The sequence below is a fragment of the Agelaius tricolor genome, unplaced genomic scaffold (genome assembly GCF_023055355.1).
Source record: "Agelaius tricolor isolate 1412-34295 unplaced genomic scaffold, bAgeTri1.0.p SCAF_37, whole genome shotgun sequence".
NCBI lineage: Eukaryota > Metazoa > Chordata > Aves > Passeriformes > Icteridae > Agelaius > Agelaius tricolor.
This window is the reverse complement of record NW_027269297.1, coordinates 857,601-871,861: the sequence shown is the minus strand read 5'-3', so window position 1 is coordinate 871,861 and position 14,261 is coordinate 857,601. Positions and strand designations below refer to the sequence as shown.

The 14,261-nt window shown below is 47.3% G+C and overlaps 1 protein-coding gene across 1 annotated transcript in view; it reads right to left on the bottom strand.

Moving 5' to 3' along the window:
* BRINP1 (BMP/retinoic acid inducible neural specific 1) overlaps nt 1–14,261 on the bottom strand; it is a 93,282-nt gene that overhangs the window by 26,741 nt on the left and 52,280 nt on the right. Inside the window, exon 3 of the mRNA XM_071453829.1 lies at nt 3,093–3,283. Within this exon, the coding sequence (XP_071309930.1) occupies nt 3,093–3,283 (191 nt within the window). The remainder of the gene's footprint in view (nt 1–3,092; nt 3,284–14,261) is intronic.

The window sequence follows — 14,261 nt, the reverse complement described above, 5'->3', positions numbered from 1 at the left end:
TAATTTGTGCATGAATCATATGCTCACATCTAATCTCATCCCAGTGTCTGCACAATGCTCTGGGAACAGACAGATGGCCAGAAATTCCTCAAAGTTCACTACAAACACAGCAATGTGGCAAGGCTGGAGGTGAGGCACATTAGAAAAAGCAACAACAACAAATTTTGAAGTAAAATTGAGCCTTTACCACTGCAGAATCCTTCTCACAGGTAGTTGTTCTTGGAAGAAAAGCATTTAAATGAAAGAAAGGCACACCCCAAAGGGGGAAGAGAGCCATGAAAATAATACAGAGTGGAAAAAAGAACCAGGAGTAAACATCAATAGGAGCTGCTGATTTTCACCCCTCCAAATGCTCCTGAAGCACCACCAGCAGCGCCTGCTCAGGAGTTCATGGCCCTACAGGGCTCTCTCTGATGTCATCCCTGACACATTCTGTGCACACACAGACCTCTCTGCAGCCCTTGCATACACATTTTGAATTTTACTGAACTGCTGTTTTTCCAGAAGTCTGCTCCATGTTAATGCATTCAGCCTTCCGGCCATCTCTTCCCCTCTGTTCACGCTCCCTGCCCAACTCCTTGAACTCCCTTTTCCTGGAGCTCTTTAAAATTCCTCCAGTTCCAGCAAGAAAGGATGTTTTCCCCCCACCCCTGCATTTGTTTTCATCCTGTGAAAAAGAGGGATGAGCAGGTTCTGTTGTGAAGCTGAGGGCAGTGGTGCAGGGCTGCCAGGACAGTGGCCCAGCTGAGGGATGACACACACATGGTCAGAGCAGCACAGGGGCAGCTCCCACCTCACACTCTGAATTCATTGGCAAAGGCTCTTTGGCAGGGTGTGATGGTATTCACAGGGGTCTGAGGATGAGGGAAGAGATGAGGATCTGACTCCATGTTTCAGAAGGCTGATTTATTATTTTATGATATATATTACATTGAAACTATACTAAAAGAATAGAAGAAAGGATTTCATCAGAAGGCTAGCAAAGAATAGAAAAGAAAAAGAATGATAACAAAGGTTTTTGTCTCGGACAGAGAGTCTAAACCAGCTGACTGTGATTGGCCATTAATTAGAAACAACCACATGAGCCCAATCCCAGATGCACCTGTTGCATTCCACAGCAGCAGATAACCATTGGGTACATTTTGTTCCTGAGGCCTCTCAGCTTCTCAGGAGGAAAAATCCTAAGGAGAGGATTTTCCATAAAAGATGTCTGTGACAGGAGGGGGAGCTGCAGCCCGGCCTGTGCCCCCACTGCTTTCAGAGTCACAGGGTGGTTCAGACTGGAAAGGACCACGCTGGGGTATTTGGTTCAGCCTCCCTGCTCTACAGGCTCATCCCAGAGCACATGGCACAGGACTGCATCCAGCTGGTTCTGGAATTTCTTCTGTGAGGAGCCTCCACACCCTCTCTGGGCAATTTGTTCCAATGTTCCCAAGAAATTCTTCCTCACATTCAGCTGGAACTTCCAGGGTATCACTTTCTGCCTGTCCCTTTTGTCCTTGTGGCTGGCACCACCAAGATGATCCTGATCCATGCTCAAGGCACCCCCCTTTAGATCATTATTAATGAGGTGTCCGCTCAGTCATCTCTTCTGGAGACTGAACAGCCCAGCTCCCTCAGCTTTTCCTCACAACAGGGAAAACCAGCCTGTCACCCTGGGTTTTTTAAGATTTTCTAAGCCTTCTGATGTTGAACATTCTTGCAATGAACTTTCTCAAGCACTTTCTGTAAATAACTCATTGTTTTGCATTCTTTTATAGAGGAGAAATTGGATGGACTGTTGGTTTGTGCAGTGTCATTGGAGAGGTGGCACTGTCACCCTCCAACCCACTGTCACTTTTGGAAATCTGTAAATGTTGGAGTCAGAAATTAAATTTCCCTCTTTTTTACCTCAGAGAGTCCAGTGTCCACGTTATTTCATGTCCTGGAGCAACAGATGCCCTGCTCCCCTCACCTCTGCCACAGCCCCTGCTCTGCCAAACTGGACACACTTCCAGCACTGCCCAGTGCCTTCACCACCCTGTTGTGTTGTGATTTCATGGTTAACCCCGGAACCTCGGGTCCCTCCCCTGATGATTCCCTTCCAGGTGTGTCAGTCACCTCTCCTTTCCCCTCCCAGCACTGTCTGTCAGTCCTGGCATTCCAGAAGGCCTCGAGTGATTGGCAGAGTTCAAAGGATGCCCTCTACCCCTGAGGGGCATTGGGCCATCCAGGTGTCCTTTGTCCCTTTGTCCCTCCCCTCCTGTCCCTGCTTGGTGGCTCCCTGCCCCTTCCCTGCCCTCTCCCCGGGGTTAAAGGAGCAGCAGCCACGGGCTCAGGGAGTTCTGTTGGAGCTGGTGCTGCATTCAGAGGCCTGAGGGCCAGAATAAAGCTCTGGATCCAAAACCTCCATCAGAACCGACTCCTTTCCTTCACCATCGCCTTAAAGCTTCTCCACAGAGGGAAACCTGAGGAGCAGCCCCTGTTATGGGGGGAAGCTCCATCCCAGCACCACCAGAGCTCCTGCAGGCCTGGACTTGTCTGCAGTGCCCAGCTGCAGCACCCAGGCAGCCAAAAGTGTCTGTGGGTGAAACACCACACACCCAGGGAGCCAAAAGTGTCTGTGGGGTGAAACACCACACACCCAGGCAGGCAAAAGTGTCTGTGGGGTGAAACACCACACACCCAGCCAGGCAAAAGTGTCTGTGGGTGAAACACCACACACCCAGGGAGCCAAAAGTGTCTGTGGGTGAAACACCACACACCCAGGTAGCCAAAAGTGTCTGTGGGTGAAACACCACACACCCAGGCAGCCAAAAGTGTCTGTGGGGTGAAACACCACACACCCAGCCAGCCTAAAATGTCTGTGGGGTGAAAACACCACACACCCAGCCGGCCAAAAGTGTCTGTGGGGTGAAACACCACACACCCAGCCAGCCAAAAGTGTCTGTGGGGTGAAACACCACACACCCAGCCAGCCCAAAGTGTCTGTGGGGTGAAACACCACCATTTGGTTCAGGAGCAAGGGCCAGACAAGCTCAGGCAGGTCCCATCCAGCTCTATTGGTAAATATTCCAGTACCACCCCCCAGAGCCAGCCCAGGTGCCACCTACCTCCCAGGGTGGCAGAGATGAGGAGGTGGGTGCCGTACTTTTTGATGATGGTGTCAATGAACTGCTGCGTGGTGGGTCTCCTGCCCAGCAGGCGGATGCTCCTCTGGAACTCGGGCATCAGGGGCAGCGGGTTGTGGAGCAGGTCCCTCCTCTCGATGGCTGTGTTCCTCACCTTCCAACGGGCAAACTCCCTGTGCCACAACACAGGAAAACACAACAGGGGTGAGGCTCCCAGTCTGGAGGGGCAGGGGGAGTCGGCAGGGGTAGCAGAGGAGGATGGAGAAGGGGCCAGTGCTGTTGGACACCCCCCATGTGGATTCACACATGAGGTCACGAGGCTGGACAGAGGGGATGGGGAGGAGAAGAGGAAAAGTGAGACATTACTGCACAATAACCATATGCTACAAGGGTCAGGCTGGTGAGGAGGCGCCCTTGGAGACATCAGAGGTGTCTGTCAGAGAGCTGGACTGCCCTAAAATAAAAGCAAGCTGGTTCCTTCACCTTCCCACACTTTGGGGTCTTTCACTCCTCCATAAAGCAGCAAAGTCTGGTGTCTGTCAGCAAATGGTCTCAACCACAGATCTAGCCCAAACTGATCATTGCTAAATCTCTAATGCCCACAAGCCTTCCTAGCGCACTTTTGCAAAGCAAAGCTGAAGAAAATACATTTTCTCCAAACATCTTCATCTTTCAGCACCGTAAGTATGGCAAAAGAGAATTTTGGAAAACAATTTTTGAGATAAACAATGTAAAAGGATGGATTCAGATATAGGCAGAGTCCAGGATGAAAGTGGAGGTTTTGTTCATGTTTTAGGAAAACAAACCCAAAGTGATTCTCAAATCCATGCTTTTAAACTGAGAGCAACTGGGAAAAAAAATAAAGTTAATGTTTGCAAAAGCAGTTCTTTATTGCAGGCATCCATTTTAAAACAACACAGAGGGAAATGCCTAGAGAAAAGCTTGCACACCTGCAATCTAAAAATCAGGCCTCTGAAACATCACCAGCTGAGCACCTGAAAAATGTGAAACCTATTAATGTCTTTCAAAAAATATTGAGCAAAGCCTTCCTTAAAGGAGAGGATGTTATTTATACCCATTCTCCTACAATGCACCTGCTCTATCTTCAGCTATCTCCCAGACCATCAGCTCACAGGCTTCTCTGTCACTTTTAATCCACCCATTCCTGTAACTTGGGTTTAAGACAAATATTTTATTTAGATTATAGGTGTTGTGGTTTAATCCCAGCTGGCAGCTCAGCCCCACAGAGCCACTCACTCCTCCTAGAGAGAAGGAGAGTCAGAAGGGTGAAAGTGGGAGAACTCATGACTTGAGATAAACAGTTCAGCAGATAAAGCAAAAGCTGCACAGGTAATCAAAGCCAATCAAAGAGTTCATTCCCCATTGCCCATCCCAGTCTGGAGTTCAGCCATCTCCAGGGCTCAATCAGAGTGGCTGGGGAAGATAAACTAACTCACACTGCACATGCCCCTTTCCTCCTCCTTCCTCAGCCCCACAAGCTGAGCAGGATGTCCTGTGGTGTGGGATATCCCTGGGGTCAGCTGTCCAGGCTTTGTCCCCCCACAGCTCCTTGTGCATCCCAACCTCATCCCTGGTGGGGTGGGATGAGAGGCAGCAGAGCCCTGACCTGTGCAAACTCTGCTCAGCAGCACACCTGTGCTATCAGCACTGCTCCCAGCAAAATCCACAGCACAGCCCCATACCAACCTCTATGGAAAAAAATTTAACTTTATCCCAGTGTTACAGAAGAAATTTAATAACAGTGTTCTCTGGGAATAATCTTGTTTAGCATTAGTGTGGCTCAGCAGTAGCAGCTAAAGCAGAAAGAAGTTTACTCAAAGAGTAAACTTTGAGAAAATTAGTGCTGCTAACAAGGAATGAGCTGAATTCAGCAGAAACAAGTGGAATGAAGATAAGGCCCAAGGAGACTCTTCCAAGAGAATGAAGTCACTTCAGAAGAAGGCCAGCCCCAGTGAAAACAGTAAGAAGTTAAGGTACCACTGGTCAGAATTAATGATTTGGGGTTGGATTTGAGGATTGGGTGACTAGATGGCACAGGTATGATTCTGAGGCATGAACTGGGCCAGGGTCCCCTCTGCAGGCAGCCAGCTCACACTGTAACCCAGCAAAGACTAACTGGAAACCTTCAGGCAGACTTGGCACTCCCAGCAGGATCCTGGGTTAAAATCTGTCACTGTGGCTAGTTTGGAGTAATCCACAACACCCAGTCCAAAGCAGGAACGACAACCCCTGGCCCTGAGGCAGCACTTCCCATCAGGGAGTGTCCTCCCAGCACACCAGCCCCACCTGGCTGGCAGAGACCCTGACACACAGGCACAGTCAGAGACTCAGCTGAGTGCTGAGGCCCCTGCAGGGCCAGGAGCACAAACCAGATGTTTTCTGCCCAAGTTGATTCTATACTCAGTCCACTCTGCAGTGTGTTGGGTTATTTGACTTAATGTAATTATGCAGGTATTTATTTTGATTGTGCCCCTTCACAACACTCCACACTGCCTGACAGCAGTTACATTAATCAAAATAGCAAAGTGCCAGATATTTACATCAAAATATCTCCTTACACCTGAGCTAATGCCCCCTCTGTAGTTCTTTGCTTTCACAAGCCAAGTGAAAATGCCAAAACAAAACACACCTCCTACTACATTACAAGAGTCATTAGTGCCAAACCTTGCAATCTGAACATCCATCCTTCCTAGAAAAACCTCAGTCAAAAGGCAAAACCCCCTTCATACAACGAGTTCTTAACACAAGGAGTGATGAAACAGATCATTTGCTCACAGGTTGTCTGCAGATAACAAATACATCACCAATGCATTCCCTTCATGGAGCAGAGGGTGTTCTCTGCTGTCCCAGAATTGTGTAGAAGTTGATTTTAATGATAGATAAAACTTTAAAGGAAAGACAAAGTTTCTCTCTGACACCACCAATCATCCCAGATTAGAGTTCCCATCCCAGACCTTGAAATCCCCTTTGAGGAATGAATGGTCCCTTCAGCAGTTGCACTTGATGGGAAGAGGCAGAGCTGGATGCTCGAAGACAGGCAAGTTTTATAATAAATAAATAGACACACCCGCGTTCCATCAGAAAGATCACAACTAGCAAGCACAGGAAGAATGCCAGCTGTGCTTCCTCTCCAAAGAGACAATCATTGCTTCCTGTAAACCTCAAGCACACATTCAGATTCCTGCTCCCTGCAGTATCCATAAAGTCAGGAGGGACCAGAGCACCCCAGAGCCAGCACGTTTTCAGACAGGGCTAAGGGAATGTTCCATGTTCCCAATAGAGTTCAGAGCTGCTTTGCAATAGATAATTTAGCAACAAAGAGTTGAAATGTGCAGCTGGTCAGGTATTGATCCCTGTTCTCCTTCAGGGAAGCTGAGGCTGCCCCTGGATCCCTGGAAGTGTCCATGGACAGGGCTGGGAGCAGCCTGGGACAGTGGAAGGTGTCCCTGCCATGGCAGGGGGTGGAATGGGATGAGCTTTAAGGTCCCTTCTGACTCAAAGCACTCCAGGATTCCATGGTACATCAGCACCCAGAGCCTGGGAGCGCCTCCATTCAGGGCAGACTGGGGAGCGATGGGCAATGAAGGCAGGAAAGGAGAATGACATTCGGATAAACAATGTGTCCAAAGGAAAAGTGGGGTCATTTCTTACATCAGGTCCAACATCACCCTCTGGCACCACTGGCAGGAGGCAAAAGCAGGAGTTTAAAGGGAATCACTGTCACATCTCCAGCCTTTCCTGCTGCCAAGGGACAATCACAGCCCCGTTCTTGCAGTAGAAGAACCCTGAGCAGAATCCACCTCTAAAGCATGACAGTGAAGGAGACTTTTCCACCCAACTGTTATTGATGCCATCCCTCCCCAGGGCTCCCTGCTCCCAGGGCACATCAGCAGCCCAGTTCTGCTCTGCTCTCCCTGTGCTTGGATGTGTGGCTTTCCCAGCTGACAAGAAAAGCTGAGCAAATATGTTATGATGAATAATTTATGCAACTAAGTTAGATGTTTATCTTCTGCTCATAGAATATCCATGAACCAGTTGCAATTCCCTCTAAGTTATGCATTATTTGAATTTACTTAGTGACATTTTTCAAGCTCTTTTTTATAGGTTTTACATAGCATTTGGCTGTTTTATTTCTTTGTGTGCTGTTGATTCATTGGGATTGGAAACAAAGGAAGGGAACACCAGTAGGGTCATCTGTTCCAACTTCAGTAGTCAAACAAATGATATGGCCTTGTTAAGCTTCCTTTTTAATGTCCAAAAAATACATTTTAAACTTGGCTCACTGAATTCCAATATTTTACATGGCAAGCAAACTTCTAATTCCAGCAATCTTCCATGCAACCTACAGAAGCCTCTGCTGCAAGATGCACCTGAGGCCAAGATTATGGTACAGTTTTGGAAAATAGACTTAACATTAATAGATATGGCTACTGAAATAATTTAGAATTATTGAGGTCATAAAAAAAATTATATTTGCAGGGAACAGCATAGATCTGGCCTTAGGGAATGTTCCAGCCTGAAACTCCTGAAGTCTCTGAAGAAACACCTCCAAGAACAGGTTTTCTATTAGCTTTCAACTCTAGATTTAATTGCATTTTCTGCAGAAACAGAAAATCAACCAAAATGAATTCTGAGTGCTGGGTTAGGTAAGCAATACTCTTGTCTGCTTGTCACCACTGGATCCTTCCACCTGTGGCTCTTGGGAGGATTTACCAAGGCCTTGCATTTGTGGATAATGGGTGGAAAAGGTACTGGAACCTTTCCTCACAGAATCCTGGGCTGCCTTTCACTCCTCTCTGAGCCACCAGCGGCACCACCTGGGACACAGAGCTGAGGCCTCTACAGCTCCTGAGGCGTTTTAAAAAGAGAAATATTGCCCTGTGCATCACTTGTTTTCCAGGTGAAGAAGTTGCAAAGACTGGACTGGGATTAGGGGGCACCCCATGGTACAGCTGGGATTGGTATAGCTGGGATCAGTACAGAGTCTTCTGACCCTCAGGGGAAATCCCAAGCAAAGACCTGAATTTCTGCCAGCAGGGGAGCTTTGAATGGCTTTGGAAAGAGGAGAAACCTCTCAGCAAGGAGGAGAAGGGTGGGTATCCCTGAGGGAGATGGGATAAGGAGAAACTCTGACCCAAGGTCTGCGCAGTGGGGTGAGGCACTGGTTGGGGCTCTGTCTCCACAGGGCTGAGAGCCCAAGGGAGTTTGGGCTGTGCCAGGAAATGCCCTCCAGGCCCTCGAGAGAAACACAGAGGAGCTTCTGTAAGGGCTGAAAGGGGCAGGAGATGCTGAAAGGGGAAGGGGGCTGAGAGGGAAGAGGGATGAGGGGTGCAGTACTCCTCAAGGAGGCACATGCACAGATTGAGGGACACACTTTATTTGAATAGGGCTGAGGATGAGAAAACACTGCCCCTTCAAGCTGCATTAATGAGCTTCCATCAAGGGCAGCATGTCGGGGGCAGAAGGAGGCACTAGGAATGTCTCAGTGCTCATTAGCACTATGACCCTCCAGGGAAACAGAAAAACAGGGAAAAAAACTACAGAAGAGGGAGGAAAAGTCAAGAGGCTGGAATAGGTACATCATGCACCCCCATCATCAGAAAGGACAGCAGGATCCAAGGGCAGGAGCATCTCTACCCAGGGAGGGAAGTCTGAGGGAGAGGGGACATCAGAGCAGATTAAATTCCAGCTCCACATGGCCAAGACAACCAAAGCATGTAAGTGAGGAAACAAATATTCAGCACAGGCCTTGGGGGCTGGTGCTTGAAACAAAAAGGAATTAAATGTGTTAAATGATCAGGACAGTTTTAAAAAGGAAAAAAAAATAGCAGAGGCACTGAACAAACCTAAGCAGAAGAGCCCAGCCCCTCCAGGTGCTGGATGTGCATCCTTCAGAGCATCCCACCAAGTGCACACTCAAACAGGAGCAGCCCCAGCCCTCCCTGGGAACTGGGCAAGGACAAGGCACCAGCTCCATTCTGCTCCATGGCTCTTTGCTTTTTTAATAAAATTTATCTTGAAAGTCACCCACTGCTCCCAAAGGTGACGGGCCTTCCTGCACTAACAGCACGACACAAACATTATTTCATGCCCTCCCCTTGGCATTTTGCCCACATAATTGACTGTGATGTCACCAGGACTCCCTGATGTCAGAGAGATGTTCCCTGGGATTTTGGTGTCTCTGCCCCTGTTTTCTTTCAAGCACTTCACCATCATTAAGAGAGACATTTTTGGACATGTCTGTGTGTGCTGCAGACAAATATTAGTAGCTGTCAGAATGAGTGTGAACCAAACCAGACAGATTTAAGCCTTGTCTGGGTAAGAAACAAGTGCTGTGTTAGCTCTAAATCTTCCAGAACCCTTCCAGATACTCCTACAACAGAGCTCTTGGTTTGGGGCTTTTGTTTTGCTCTGCCTTTCCTTTTTCCAGCCCAATTGTCCCAGCCCCTGGCTGCACAGAGACCTGATTATCTCCAGTCCTCAGGATGGTGGCTCTTCCAGGTCCCTGTGAGCCCTGGATGCTGCAAACAAAGCCAAGGGACAGGGCTGAGCATGACAACAGCACCATAATGCTTATCTTGTTCTGCCAGATCAGGCTTTAGAGGAGCCTGTGCGGGGTATCTGGGATTATGGTGGGGTCAGTGATATTTCATTTTCAGTCTGTGCCCTCAAAATGCCAGACAGCCCCAGGCTGAGCAGTGCAAAATTCCTTCAGCACTTCCCTCTGCAGCTTGGCCTCTTCCCTATCTAGGCCAGCATGAAGAAGTCACTCTTCAAAGCTGAGCTTTTCAAAGGACCTGCAAGAATTAGTTTCCTGTGAGGGTTTGGCACTCATCCCCCCTAATCTATTTAAAAAACCTCCAGTCTGTAGATTTAAACTAGATCCAAATTAGACAGAGGCTGAAACTCTGCCATGAAATAGAGAAAAAAAAAACAACAAAAAAAAACCCCTAAAAATTTAATTCCAGAGAAGTATGAAAAAGAAATCACTTAAGCTGAAAGTCCAACAGCATTTTGCATAACAACCAGGCAAGTAGACAGGCTCACTTATGACAGCTGGCAGGTGAATGAGATAAATAAATTGACTATTGATCTATTGATAAATGCTGTGCTGCCTGCAGCAGCTTTATTGCTCTAAGGGCCTTTACCTGGGTGGGACTGAACCAAGGGGAGGGCAATCAGAGTTTGAATCATTCAGCAGGTTCCTATGGCAGAAATTAAGCAATGCTGTGGGACTGCTTCCTCCTCCACCTGGCTCCACAGGACAAAGGAAGAATTTCCTGTTGCTTCTCCCCTTGGTCTGTCCTTTGGCCACGTGCTTGGTGTTGGCTGAGGGGTCTGAAACCTCAAATATTCCCCCTTTTTTTGGCAAGCAGTTCAGCCTGCTCCAGAGTTTTGTTTTCATCTCTCTAATCATTTTCTTAAAGATATTAAATTGTTACAGAGTTGAAAGCTCTGAGGGTTTTTTTTGGAGAGAGGGGATGTGGGAGGTAAAAATGGGGTCCAGAACAATATGACAGTTGCAAGAATCAAAATGAAATAAAATTACTTCAAAGTCAGAGGAATTTCATGTGACCTTGAAAGCCCCTTGGTAAACAGGTTGTGCCAGCACTGAATTAAAATCCAGTCAGACAAACATGATTCCAAGTGTTGTGCTTGCTCTTAGGATTGGACTGCATTTGGGTCTCTTAGGAAGCAATATGGAATTGTTGGGTGCCCAAAAGATCGATTTGTTTAGAAAAAAACTGAAATAAATTAATGATTAGAGACTCAAAGCAGAGTGATTCAGCATAGGCAAGAACAAGTTAAAAGATAGGTCATTAAATTTGATCATTATTAAATTTGTTTATTATTAAATGTGATCATGGCCAGGATGTGGCTGTAATTCTTAATCCTGACTTCAAATCCAAACACATGAAAACATGGTGGAGTAGGACCCTTCCAGCTGCTTGGGATCACCTCCAGGCCATGGATTTCTGCATCCTCACTAACACACAGTAACTTCTGCACTCCTTCAACACAGCTCAGTGGATCTGTTCCCAAACCCCACCAGTTCCAGTGCCTTCCACCTCACCCACCAGTTCCAGTGCAAGCAGCTCGTGGACATTCATCCCCCAGCTCTCCCTGTTATTTGTGGTTATTTGTGCAGGTTTCCTTCCAAAAACCCCACACCTCGAGCACTGCACAGACCCTTCCCAAAATCAGCCTCCATCAGCCTCAGCCACCCCACAGATGTGCTGGTGGGGGTTCCCATTGATAGTAAAAAAATTTAAAATCATAGAAAATTCAGAGAGTTAGAAAGAAGGTTAGGCTTGGGAGATGTTAGGCCTTGTGTTTGCTAGATCATGTGAAACTGCACCTGTGTAATCAGTTTATGATAAATGATATGATTGTTAGATGTGACAATTATTTAGTAATTAGACGTAATTATTGTTTAGTCATGAGAAGAATCATGAGAAACTATGTTAAAGATTTGAGGGGGATCACGAGAAATCCATGCTTGGGTGAAATCAATGTATACAATAGAAGAATGTAAGTTTAATAATTAATATGTAAATTATATAAGGATAGAATATAAAACATGTTCAACCATGGTGGGTCAGATTTGGGTTTGTGTCCCCTGACACCCAGAGCTCTCAATAAAGGCACCTGCATACAATCATTCCATGATTATGTGTTCCTGAACTCTAACACCATGAGTGCTGACACCATCTCAGCTGTTCCACACTGGGCTGACAGCCCCTCTGAGCCCCTGCAGTTCCCATGGGCTCGATGGGAGCTGCTGGAAGCAGCAGTGACATCTCTCCAACAGCTCCCAGCACTGTTCTCACCACCACAGCTTAACAATCGTTATTAATAACAGCAAATGTTCTGCTCTGGAGCTGTTTGCTCCCTGAAAGCTCACCCAGACCACACATGGTTTATCAAGCTGCTGGGGAAGCTGTTCCAACAGGCTGCAGGGTGCTGTGCTCCGAGATGGACAGCACAGGGACACCCAGTCCTTCACCAGGAATTAGAATAAAAATCACGGGACAAGCAGCAGGAGCAGCTCTCCCACTGAAATACCTGACACAGCCTAGAGAAACTCACCTGTGAATCAGGCATTTTGAGTTCTCTGCTTGCCAAAACAATGACACAAATATTATCTTTCATAGCAGGGTCTCCTGGATTTCTGTCTCTAGAAGTTTGACCCAGAATTCACAATCAAGCTGATCCTGGAATGTCAAGGAGCTGTCAAGAAGAAGCTTTCAAAGAACAGCACTTTTGAAGCAATGGATGGAAACATCTGAGTCATTCAAGGAATTTGAGGTATTATTGAGGAAAGCTGGGATAGCTGGCATGATTGTAGGTTCTCTTCTCCACACTTCTTTCAATTCCCTTCTTTGCACACAAATCCAGGGGCATGAGGGCAGAGATCAGCCAACAACAGGTTGGAAGGGAAGCCAAGACACAGGATGCTGAGACAAATAAAGCTGTATAGAAAGATGTGGCACAGACAGAAAAAATGTCCCGAACCATGCAGTCTTGTGCTGTACCAATTGGGTTGGGGGGGCAGGGGGGAAACAAGAAAAAACTACAAATAACACCAACAAAACAAAGAAAAGCCAAAAAAACTAACAAAACACACAAAAATAACCCAAATAACCAAAAAACCCCAAACCCCCAAACAAGCAATAAATCCACAAAAACCACCTGACAAACTAGCCCTTTTCACATTGATGTGTTTATTGGGACTCTAGTAGATTAAAGGATTACACCCTCAATGAAGTCCCTCCTCTTGTGGCTAAGTAGCACATGAGAATATTTAAATCTTTTGTAACCAAGTTTGCAATGGAAGACAGGCAGGGAGAGTTTAATTTATGAAGCAGATAAATCACCCAGGGGTGACTGGCCCATGTGAAGTCCTCGTGACCCCATGGACCCTGCCAGCAAGCGGTGCCTGCCCCAAAATTCACCAAATGTGGGTTCAGAGCCTGCCAGTGCTCCTAGGAGCACAACAGCACCAATCAAAGGCTGCAACAAGAACACAGTTTGGAACAAATAATTTCATTAAATTGCACTTGCTTAATTTCCTGAAGATAGAGGTGTGTGTGGAGCACAGGCTTTTTTCCTAATTTTAGCTGTAGCAAGCTGATAACCTCAGCCTGTGACACCACAGCCCCAAAGTTTGCTCTGTGCTTATCATAATTCACAGTTTGCTCAGATGAAAAACCTGAGAAATGTCCCCTTGAACCTTAATTCCTCACGTTGCAGGTGAGGGTACCAGGGCTGCTGCACTGCCTGCAGCTTGAGCACAGCGTTTGTCAATACTGGGAAAGTAATATCAGAAATTTAGCCTTGATTGCCCTTTTTCTCAAGAAAAAGCATCAAATTTTCTCCAACACAGCATGCAGCTATGTTTCAAAACTCGAGCTGTTGTTAGAAAATGGAGCTATCACCCCTCCTCCGGTCAGTTGTGCTGCTCACTTGGCAAAGGCTCAAATTCACTGATTTAGGAGGGGGGGAAGAATAGAACAGAAGATGATGTTTAAATACAGAGCTGTTCCTGCCTCCTCTACCCAGCTGAGCCCTCCTGGCAGAGCCACCTGGGCACAGCTGCCAGGCTTGTGGGCAGAGCAGGCAGAGCTGGGAAAGTGTCCCCTGTCGCCCACCCCTGGGCCCTGAGTCATCCTCAGCTGATGGAGACACCTCTGAGCACTCCAGGCAGGAGCTGGTGGGTGGCTGGGATGCCTAAAGGCCACCAGTTGGCAAAGTCACCTGTTCCCACCAGGGATCCTTCGCTGCAGGGCAGCTGAGGGGGGTTTTGTGCAGATAAAGGGCAGTGAGGAGGGCCCAGCCCCTGCCCTGCCACCCTTCAGATGGAAAGGTGTGCTCCAGGCTGCACAAAGGGGATCTGCAGGGAAGAGAACTTGCATCAGGACAGGCAGACTAAGCACTGCCTGCTCACAAAGATCCAACAGATGGCCACCAGGCTCAGAATGGCACAGGGGATGGGATTATCCCATATCCTTATATCCTCATACCCTCATACCCTCATACCCCCATGTCCTCATACCCTCATATCTCATATCCTCATATCCTCATATCCTCATACCCTCATACCCCCATACCCTCATACCCTCATATCTC